This window comes from Hypanus sabinus, chromosome 20 (genome assembly GCF_030144855.1).
Source record: "Hypanus sabinus isolate sHypSab1 chromosome 20, sHypSab1.hap1, whole genome shotgun sequence".
NCBI classification, from domain to species: Eukaryota; Metazoa; Chordata; class Chondrichthyes; order Myliobatiformes; family Dasyatidae; genus Hypanus; species Hypanus sabinus.
Genome location: NC_082725.1, coordinates 51,614,611 through 51,625,893, shown reverse-complemented (window position 1 = coordinate 51,625,893; position 11,283 = coordinate 51,614,611). Strand labels below are relative to the sequence as shown.

General features: G+C 43.7%; 1 protein-coding gene across 1 annotated transcript in view; it reads left to right on the top strand.

The window, feature by feature from the left end:
* The first annotated feature begins 8,261 nt into the window (after positions 1-8,261).
* The window catches only part of LOC132378527 (protein FAM8A1-like), a 39,229-nt gene continuing 36,207 nt past the window's right edge, over positions 8,262-11,283 (top strand). The window contains exon 1 of the mRNA XM_059945492.1: positions 8,262-8,755. Coding sequence (XP_059801475.1) covers positions 8,272-8,755 — 484 coding nt within the window. The 5' untranslated portion in view covers positions 8,262-8,271. The remainder of the gene's footprint in view (positions 8,756-11,283) is intronic.

Sequence of the window (11,283 nt, the reverse complement as noted above, 5' to 3'; positions counted from 1 at the left end):
TACCGCTCCAGTTCAGGTGTAAACTGTCCCATCGGAACAGATCCCACCTTCCTTGGAACAAAGCCCAATTATCTACAAACCTGTAAGCCCTTCCTCCTGCACCATCCTCTCAGCCACGTATTAATCTGTATAATCCTTCTGTTCCTTGCCTCACTCGCACGTGGCACAGGTAGCTGTTAACCTGGAGGTCCTGCCCTTCAGCTTCGCACCTAACTCCCTGAACTCACTACACAGGACCCCCTCACTCATCCTACCCACGTCGTTGGTCCCTACATGGACCACAACATCTGGGTTCTTGCCCTCCCTCTCGAGAATAACCTGCACCCGATCTGAGATGTCCCGGACTCCGGCACCAGGGAGGAAACATACCATCCAAGACTCCCGATCTTCCCCACAAAATCTCCTATCCGCCCCCCTGACTATAGAATCCCCTATCACTACCGCTCTCTTCTCTTCCCTCCTCCCCTTCCTAGTCAGAGACAGGACCACTGCAACTTGTTCCTGGTAGGTCATCCCCACCAACAGTATCCAAAACGGTGTACTTATTGTTGATGGGAACGGCCACAGGGGTTCTCTGCTCTCTCTGTCTGCTCCCCCTGCCTCTCTTGACTGTCACCCATTTGCCTACCTCCTGTCCTTTCGGTGTGACTACTTCCCGATAACTCTTATCTATCTCAGCCTCTGCCTCCCGAATGATCCGTAGTTCATCCAGCTCCTGCTCCAATTCCCTAACTCAGTCTGATAGGAGCTGCAGCTGGATGCACCTATTGCAGGTGTGGTCATCAGGGACAACTGTGTTGACCCTGACCTCCCACATACTGCATACGGAGCACACCACTGCTCTAACTGTCTCTCCCATTACCTGATCCTAGATTAGTCAGAAAAAGTTAGTCATTCCCTCCTATAGGATCTTTAACCAGCTATAGGTCCCTCCTATAGGTCTCTTATTAATTCTTTCTCATTACTTACAATCAAATCTAGAACTCTGTTCCAATAAGATTCCATAAAACTCCATTCTCAAAAGCAAACCCTGACACATTCTATAAGTTCCTCTATTATGATACCCTTGCCAGTTTGGTTCATCCAAATCAACATGTAGATTAAAAATCTCATATGACAATTGCCATTCCTTTTAAACATATCTGAGGTCTTTCCCCATCTAGGCTCCACTGTATCTAGAGTTCACATTGTGGAGGCTATCAACCACTTTCAATCCTGTCATCTATCCCCTGCTATTCACAACTTCAACCCAAACTGATTCTATATTACTACCTACTGGCTCTATACCACAACTCAGCATTGCGCTAATACCTTCCTTTATAAACAACGTTACCCACTTGAGTTCCCTTTTTAACTTATTCATATAACTAGAAAAATGAGCATGCAATCTTGTCACCCAACATCTGTGTTTCTGCACTAACTAATAGATTATACTTATAGGTTGCCATCTGATCTGTTAACTCGCCTATCTTATTGCAAAGAGGAAGTTCAGTCATTAAGCCACAGTCTGACATGGGAAAAGCACAACATGCTGGGGGAACCTTCGAGATGCATGTGATTATGATCACCTATAAGAAAAAAGATAGACCTGTCTGCCACTGCTCCTACCAAGCAGCTGAAAAGTAGCTCTCCAAGTCACAATATGGATTCTGCCCATCAAGCAATACAACAGGCACGATCTTGACCAGGAAAACACAGAGCGGATTCAAGCACTGCACTTTGTTTCTTTGTTTGTCCTGTCTAAAAGCCCTCAACACTCAATTCAGAATGATTGTGCAAAATCCTTCTCAAATTCAACATCATCAGATAACCAGCCTTTCTAGCTTGCATCAGAACCCACTTGTTCTGATAACTATCAACTTGCAATACAAACTACATTTTTTTACATTCCATGAATGCCAACTCTTCCCCTTGACAAGAAAAATTGCTGCCATCAGAAATTCATCTACATGATGACATACACTCAGCAGCCACTTTATTAAGTACTGTGCCTATAACAATTATTCACCATTCCCTTGAAAGTTTTCATTTTCTATTGTTTTACAACATTGAATCACAGAGGAAATAATTTGGCTTTTTTGGACACTGATCAACAGAAAAAGATTAGACACTAGACACTAGAACACTACAGCACAGTACAGGCCCTTCGGCCCTCGATGTTGTGCCGACCCATATATTCCTTAAAAAAAGAGTACTAAACCCACACTACCCCGTAACGCTCTGTTTTTCTTTCATCCATGTGCCTGTCAAAGAGGCTCTTAAATACCCCTAATGTTTTAGCCTCCACCACCATCTCTGGCAAGTCATTCTAGTCACCCACAACCCTCTGTGTAAAAAAAAACTTACCCCTGATGTCTCCCCTAAACTTCCTTCCCTTAATTTTGTACATATGCCCTCTGGTGTTTGCTATTGGTGCCCTGGGAAACAGGAGCTGGCTATCCACCCTATCTATGCCTCTCATAATCTTGTAAACCTCTATCAAGTCCCCTCTCATCTTTCTACACTCCAAAGAGAAAAGTCCCAGCTCTGCTAACCTTGCCTCATAAGACTTGTTTTCCAATCCAGGCAACATCCTGGTACATCTCTGCACCCTCTCCATAGCTTCCACATCCTTCCTATAATGAGGTGACCAGTACTGAACACAATACTCTTGTGCGGTCTCACCAGAGATTTGTAGAGTTGCAACATGACCTCTCTACTCTTGAACTCAATCCCCCTGTTAATGAAGCCTAGCATCCCATAAGCCTTCTTAACTATCTTATCAACCTGTGCAGTGATCTTGTTTAATAGTTTTATTTAGTGTTTGCCACAAATTCTTCTTTCTTTCTTTTTCAATCTTTTTATTGTTTCATATATTAAAAAAAGTAACATAACATAATATTGAATAGATTGTAAATACATTAGGCTTGAAACTGAATTAGTAATAAGATAACAATATCTTATTAAAATATCAGCAAAAAAAAACATATAATAATCAGTCAAACCTATATTGATTATAAATGAAAAAGGATAATCACTAAAAGAGAGAAAAAATATATAAAAAATACAAGAAAAAATATATATTAGAAAAAAAATAAACCTAGCCTAACATGGGCAATAATAATAGTTTATATGTATATGTTAGGGTCAAGAACTCTGGAACTCCATACCAGAACAAGGATAAAAAGAGAAAAGGCCCGGAAGAGATCAGATTAACTCATATGAAAATGTCGAATAAACGGTCCCCAAGTTTCTAGCAGTGATCTTGAAGGATGAATGGATTTGAACCCCCTCTGTTCATCCACCCTCTTAAGTAACCAACCATTAATCCTGTACTCAGCTTTCTGGTTTGTCCTTCCAAAATGCATCACCTCACACTTACCCGGACTGAACTCTATCTGCCATTTTTCTGCCCTACTCTGCAGCCTGTCTAAATCCTCTTGTAACCTTCGACAACCTACAGCTCCATCCACAACTCCTCTAATCTTTGTGTCATCTGCAAACTTACTCACCCATCCTTCTGCCTCTTCACCCAGGTCATTTATAAAAATCACTAAGAGCTAGGGTCCCAGGACAGATCCCTGCGGCACTCCACTAGTCACCGACCTCCAGGCAGAATACTTTCCTTCCACAACTACCCTCTGGTTTCTTCCTTTAAGTCAATTTTTTATCCAAACAGGCAAGGTTCCACTTATCCCATGCCTCATGACTTTCTGGATGAGTCTCTCGTGGGGGACCTTGTCAAATGCCTTGCTAAAATCCATGTAGACCATATCTACTGCCCTACCCTCATCAATTTATTTTGTTACCTCTTCAAAAAACCCAATTAGGCTCATGAGGCACAACCTTCCCTTCACAGAGCCATGTTGACTATCCTTGAGTAGACTGTACTTCTCTAAATGCTCGTAGATCCAATTCTTAAGAATCCTTTCCAATAGTTTATGGACCACCAACGTAAGACTCACTGGTCTATAGTTCCCAGGGTTCTCCCGATTACCTTTTTCAAACAAGGGAACTACATTTGCCATTCTCCAATCCTCCGGCACCTCCCTTGCAGCCAGAGGATTCAAAGATCATAGCTACTGCTCCAGCAATCTCTTTTCTCACTTCCCATAGCAACCTGGGGTATATCACGTCCAGCCCTGGGGACTTATCAATCTTAATGTTTTTGAGAAGATCCAACACTTCTTCCTTAATCTCCACATTGTCTAGCACACAGGCCTGTTCTATTTTGACCTCACCCTGATCAAGGTCCTTTTCACTTGTGAATACTGAAGCAAAGTATTCATTTAGGATCTCCCCAACCTCCTCCGCCTCCAGGCATGTTGCCTTCTTCATCCTTTAGTGGCCCCACCTTCATTCTTGTCATCCTTCTGTTCTTCACTTGCACATACACCTTGGGGTTCTCCTTAATCCTACATGCCAAGGCCTTCTCGTGCCCTCTTCGAGCTCTCCCAAGTCCTTTCTTAAGCTGCTTCCTGGCTACCCTATATTTCTCATGAGCCCTTCCTACCTTCTGCTTCTTATATCGAATGTATTCTTTCATGTCAAAGTGAAAACAGATCTCTACAAAGTGATCCAAATTAATTACAAATATAAAATGCAAAAATATTGTTTGCATAAGTATTCACCCCTTTCAAGACAATATTTAGTAGTTGCAGCTTTGGCAGCAATTACAGCCTTGAGTCTGTGTGGGTATGTGTCTATCAGCTTTGCACATCTGAGCTCCGCAAATTTTCCCTATTCTTCTATACAAAACTGTTCAAGCTGTGTCAGATTGCATGGGGATCAGGAGTGAACAGCCCTTTTCAAGTCCATTTGAGTTTTTTTTCCATCAGCAGTGGCTTTCTTTTTACCACTCTCCCGTAAAGTTGCAACTGGTTGAACACTCGGCCGACTGTTGTTCTATGTGCAGTCTCTCCCATGTCAGCCACCGAAGATTGTAACTCCTCTAGAGCTGTCGTAGGTCTTTGGGTGACCTTCCTCACTAGTCCCCTTTTTGCATAGTCACTCAGTTTTTGAGGATGGCCTGCTCTAGGCAGATTTAACAGTTGTGCCATATTATTTCCATTTCTTGATGATTGACTTAACTGTTCTCCAAGGGATGGATATTTTATTGATCCCACAGGAAATTACAGTGTCACAGTAACATAACAAGTACACAGATATAAATACTAGAACAGAAGTAGAAAGAATAAAAAATAAGTTACCACAGTCTAACAGAAGAGGATCATCACTTCCCCAGGTATAGATTGACCCAATATAGAGACTAATGGCCAAGGGTAAGAATGCCTTCAAATAGTGCCCTCTGGAGCAGCACAGTTGTCTTAGTCTATTACCAAAAGTGTTCCTCCATTCAGCCAAGCAGGCATGCAGAGGGTGAGAAACATTGTCCAGAATTGCCAGCATTTTCTGTGGAGTCCTTTGTTCTACCACAGCCTCCAGTGTGTCCAGTTTGACTCCTATAACAGAGCCAGCCTTTCCAATCAGTTTATTGAACCTGTTGGCATCACGTGTCGATGCCATTGCCACAGCATATCACTGCAGAGAAGATTGTACTGGTGACAACAAACTGATTGTACATGTGAAGGAGAGCCCTGCATACTCCAAAGGACCTCAGTCTCCTCAGGAATAGAGCTGACTCTGGCTCCTTTTGTACACAGCCTCTGTGTTGGTGCTCCACTCAAGTCTGTTAACCAGGTGCACCCTCAGGTACTTGTAGGTCCTCACCACATCCACATCCTCATCACCAATAGTAACAGGGAGCAATGCAGGCCTAGTCTTCCTAAAGTGCTTTGTCTTACGGATGTTGAGTTGTAGATGATTCAGCTTGCACCATTTGACAAAGTTCTCCACCAGGGCCCTGTATTCATCTTTTCGTCCTCCCTTTATACACCCAACTATTGCTGAGTCATCAGAGAATTTCAGCAGAGGACATGACTCAGTGCTGCATCTAAAGTCTGATGTATACAGGGTAAACAGGATGGGAGCCATACAGTCCCTGTGGGGCTCCAGTGATGTTTATAGTTATGGCTGACACACAGCTCTGAAGCCTCACAAACTGTGGTCTGCCAGTCAGGTAGTTCATTATCCAGGATACAATGGAAGTGCCAACCTGCATTGAACAGAGATTTTTCCCCAACAATGAGGGCTGTATGGTATTGAACACACTTGAGAAATCAAAAAACATGATTCTCACAGCTCTTCCCTGCTTATCCAAATAGGAGTAGGTTTTGTTCAGCAGGTAAATGACAGCATCAACTCTAATGTGCTCCTGGTAGGCAAACTATTATGCATTGAGGGATGATATGACCAGGGGTCGGAGGTGAGCCAGGACCAGCCTCTCTAGGGTCTTCATGATGTGTGAGGTCAGGGCCACTGGATGGTAGCCTTATGCAATCCGTCTGTGAGACAATGGAAGTCTACCAATGACACACCTCAGCCTGACAATAAAGGCCTGCACCAATATTCCAACTAAGCCCCAGAAGTTCGAGAAAGAGCACTTTATCTTCTGAAAAGCCACACTTCTGACCTCAGGACTCAACTTGGAATTTTACAATTTAAGATAGCCTGCCTGTTATCAAGTGAACAAAGTCGTTGGAGAAAAGTACTGGTGAATATGAAGTAGACTCTTTATTGGGCAAACTGTGGTGCAAGCACCATACTGAGACCCCTTCAGAGAAAGGGGTCTGTTTGACTCAATGTTAAAGGTCAAAGGACAATCCCAAATTTACAATGCACCCACAATGCCTCCTTTGAACTACACACAAACTTCATGCCTCCCACTTCGTACCCACACAACAGACACCAAATACATTTTAGTTAACATTGTCTGGCCTTCCCATTAACTTTGATTCACAACTTTTAGGAATCCATTGTTCATAGCTTCATTCTATATTCTTATTTGAAAAGTGCTTATTTGATGTATGTGCTAACCCCCAAAACACCCTAACACTGCCTCTCTAGTTTGTATCAAAACTCATTTGTTCTGAAGAAGATCATCAATGTGCAATGCTAATTCCATTTTTCACTCTCCATGATTGCTATCCCCACAGTACATTAATTCCCCTGACAATATAGGTCCACAAGACCCTGAAAATTATCATTCTCCACATCTCTGGAAGATACCACTAAAATGGCAGAATTCACTGATGATACTTGCAATTGCCTCTTGTGAGCCAGCACTTCGTTTAGCAACCTGAAGAAAGGAGATCAAGACTTCAAACCTACCACTAAGCACGATATCTACCAGGCAACTCTTTTAAGTTTTGGAAATGTGGAATCGCATACTGGGTACCTCAAGGAATGGGTATCAACCTGCAATGTTAACTCCCCTCTTTTCTCCTGCAGTTATAGCCTGACCTGCTGGGCATTTACAACAACTGCAGTTGAATACCTCACAGACCCAGTTTTATTTTTCCTCCTTTGCAACACACACAAAATGCTGGAGGAACTCAGCAAGCCGGGCAGCATCTATGTTAAAGAGTAAACAGTTGACGTTTTGGTCCAAGACCCTTCATCGGGTTGACTGTTTATTCAGAGCCTCTTATCATGAGACTTGTTATTGTCACCCCTTCTCCACAACAACCTGCTTATTTTCTAATTTTAAACAGTTGTAATACAGATCATCTTCCTGATTCGTTAATTCCGTTTACTTCTCCACGAAATCTGTCCGATTTGCTATTCGGCGCCTAATTTAACTTCAGGTTTGCGTATTTTTTTTTCCGTCTGAAACAGGGACGTTTCTATATTTGCATTGCATTCAGCAATTTCAAATATTTGCATGAGGAACGAAACTTCTCCAATAACAAGGGTGCGACTTGCACAGTTTTGCAAATGGGATCACCTCTTTCATAACGTCAGGGAAAGCTTGGCATTTAACGCTCAGCGTGTCATGCTTTTCACGTTCCAGAATATACAGTACGGAGGAAAACCCGTCAGGAAGAAAACCAGAAACATATTTCCTTTCCACACTAATTGCCCCTTTGTCACCCGCAGCCAACCCCACTCCGGAACGCCCCAGCGCATGCGCCCTGACGCCTGACAGTTCAGACCAAGGACGTCACCGGCAGACGGACCCATCCAACCCGTCGCTGGGGGAGGCACGGTTCTCCACCCTGCTAATTCTATTCTAACCTCGATCTATTCGAAGCCTCTTTCTGTTCCAGATTGCTGTACTTCTACATGTATTTCAGTACAGGTTTTCAGATGAGTGTCAGTTTGTCGCTCTGTCGGGTGTTGGCGGTTTTGTGCACCCGGGCACCCCTCCCCGCCGGGTGTCGCGGCGCGGAGATGAGGGCGGAGCTCCGAGTCGCCTCAGTCATGGCGAAGCAGCGCGGCGGAGGGAAGCTCGGGGACGGCTTTTGCCCCGCTGCCCAGGGCTCGGCGGGGAGCAGCAACGCGGCCCGTGGGGCCGCCAGCGCCGGGGAGTATTGCAAGCGAGTACAGGAGTGGCTGTGGCAGTACTACAGCTACGTGCAATGGCAGAGTTGGATGATGATAACGGCCCCGCTGCCTCCCTATTACCCTCTCCCCGCCGTTGCCGGCGGCGCGACTGCAGCCAGGCAGGGCGAAGGAGCTGCTGCGGCCGTGCCCGGGACCAACAGCGCCTACGGTCCCTTTTCGCTGTTTGCGCCCTACCTCGGGGCTCCGGCGGCAGCGCAGGCTCCGGGTGAGCAGCCTCCAGTACAGCAGGAGGTGGCAACGTCGTCGGTCAACGCGCTCAGACCACCAGCCGCCGATGCGCAGCAACAGGCGGGGAACGCACAACCGGGAGGTAAGGCACGGTTGCAGAAATACGGAACTCTGCTTCAGCTGGGAATATCTAGTTCAAGTTTATTGTCATAGGTGTATACAGGGTAGAAACGTCCTAAAACTTGCCAGGCTTAAGCTATTATACATCATGCATAGGCTTAATACCAGTAACAGTCTCAGTAAAACTCAGATAGAGGGCTATAGTAATTTCTAAGGAAGGGACGTGTTCGGCACAACTTTGTGGGCCGAAGGGTCTGTATTGTGCTGTAGGTTCAGTGACAGTAATCTCTACTGTGGTAGTGATGTCTAACTCCAGGTATTTCTGATCAAAAATAAACAATGGGTGATAATGTGTTATCTTGAATGTTGTCTTGATAGATCTTGAAATTTCTGCGTCGCGTTTTCTAAACTGGGAGAAAAATACCGTAATTTCAGGTGCAAAGGGACTTGGGAGTCTTTTTTTCTCTGTAATTCCCTGAAGGTTAACTTGCAGGTTGAGTTGGTGTGAAACGCTGAGCTGTAGTCAATAAAGTTTCTGAATGGACATTGAACCCCTGAACACTACCTCACTACCTTTTTATTGCCTTTTTTGAACTATTTAAATTATTTGTGTGTATGTATATATATTTTATTTTTCCTTATGATGTATTGCATTGTACTACCACTGCAAAGTTAACAAATTTCAGAATGCATGCCTTTGATATTCAACCTGATTTTGAACTGGTAGTAAGGAAGGCAAGTACAATGTTATTAAAGCAAGGATGTAAAGCTGAGGCTTAAGAAGGCAGAAGACTGCACTTGGAGTATTGTCTAGCAATTTTGGGCCCCTCTTCTAAGAAAAGATGAGTTGGCTTTGGAGGGGGTCCAGAGGAAGTTCACGCAAATGATTCTGGGAACAAAAGGTCAACCCGAAGTGTGTTTGATGGCTCTGGGCCTGTACTCACTTGAGTTTTAAAGATTGAGGGGGGATCTCATTAAAACCTATCAAATATTGCAAGGCCTAGATAGAGTGATGTATTGAGGATGTTTTCTTTAGTGGGACAGTCTAGGACCAGAGGGCACAATCTCAGGATACAAGGATGTCCCTTCAGAACAGAGACGCAGAGGAATTTATTTAGCCAGAGGGTGGTGTATCTGTGGAATTCATTGCCACAGATGGCTATGGAGGTAAAAAGTGAATATTGATGAGTTCTTGATTAGTAAGGGTGTCAAAGTTTACAGGGAGAAGGCAGGAGAATAAGATTGAGAGGGAGATTATATCAGCATGATGGAATGGTGGAGCAGACTCAATGGGCTGAATGGCCTAATTCTTCTCTATGACACAATTTCAGAATGAAAAGCTTGACTTGGAGAATTCTTTACCCTCACTTGCTATGTTAATTCAAAACAGAAATTGATATGTGCAAATGGCACTGTTTCTGTAGCACTCAGCTAAATAATGCTATTGTATAAGGGATAAATAGTGTGGTTTTGGTTAAGTAGTCTGATTAGTGATCCTGAGATCAGTTGAGTCCAAATCCTACCAGAAAATCCAATGATTTTAACGTGTGAAATATCTAGATCTATGAAATGATAAAAAGCTGATCTTAGTGACCAGTGGCTGTGCAACTGGTTTAAAAATCCCACTGCTCAACCGAGAATAAAGTCAAGATTATACCAGGTCTGAACAATTTTTGACTTCAGGTGTGGTTAACCTTATTCACCACTACTTTGTACCAATTCTGCAACATCCAGACTTGCTTTCAAGGACTCCTTACATTGTTGTTTCTCCCTGTGCGTTGGGTGGCAACTTTGCCTTTTTTTTAAGCATTTCTATGTTTTTTTTCATGAGGCAGAGTTGCTAGCTTGATGCACAACCCTGCACGGATGGAAAGCGTGCAAGGAACCTGGGACCACTCGCCTCGAAGTCTGGTGCAGATGCCACTGCACCGCCAGCCGGCTTTACAATTCATGTTCTTCTCAGTGTCATTTTGCCCAATTTGTCTTCATTTTGCACATTTCCCACTGGTGTTTAACTCTTTGTCTATTTATTATATAGTTTTCTTTTGTAAAATTCTATTTTTCCTGCAAATGGCCTCCAAGAAATTGCATCTCAAGGTAGTATATGATAACTGTGATAATAAAATTTGCTTTGAGCTACACATTGTCAGACCTCATTATGTCTGTGGTTTAACGATGGGCAGTAAAGCTGCAATCTATGGGTGAGGTGAGTGATTCTCCTTGTCCTCAATTTGGCATTTTGTCAAATCCATCTTCAAGGATTCCTTGGTAACACTGATGTCAGCAGGCGTCATGGAGGAACCTCCACTTACTGGAATTCTACCTTGTACATGATAACTGCAGCTGCTGGAGGCAAGCCATTTCATTGAATGATTAATTTCTCACTAATACAATGGGGCAGTTTGGCTATTTTTTATTTACTTTTGAGATGAGACTCGGTATGGTGGAACGGTAGTGAAGTGGTTAACACGGTCATTTTACGGCACCGGTGATCACCAATTGTTGTTCAGCTTGAGTCTGCTGTCTGTAAGGAGTTTGTGCGACCTCCCG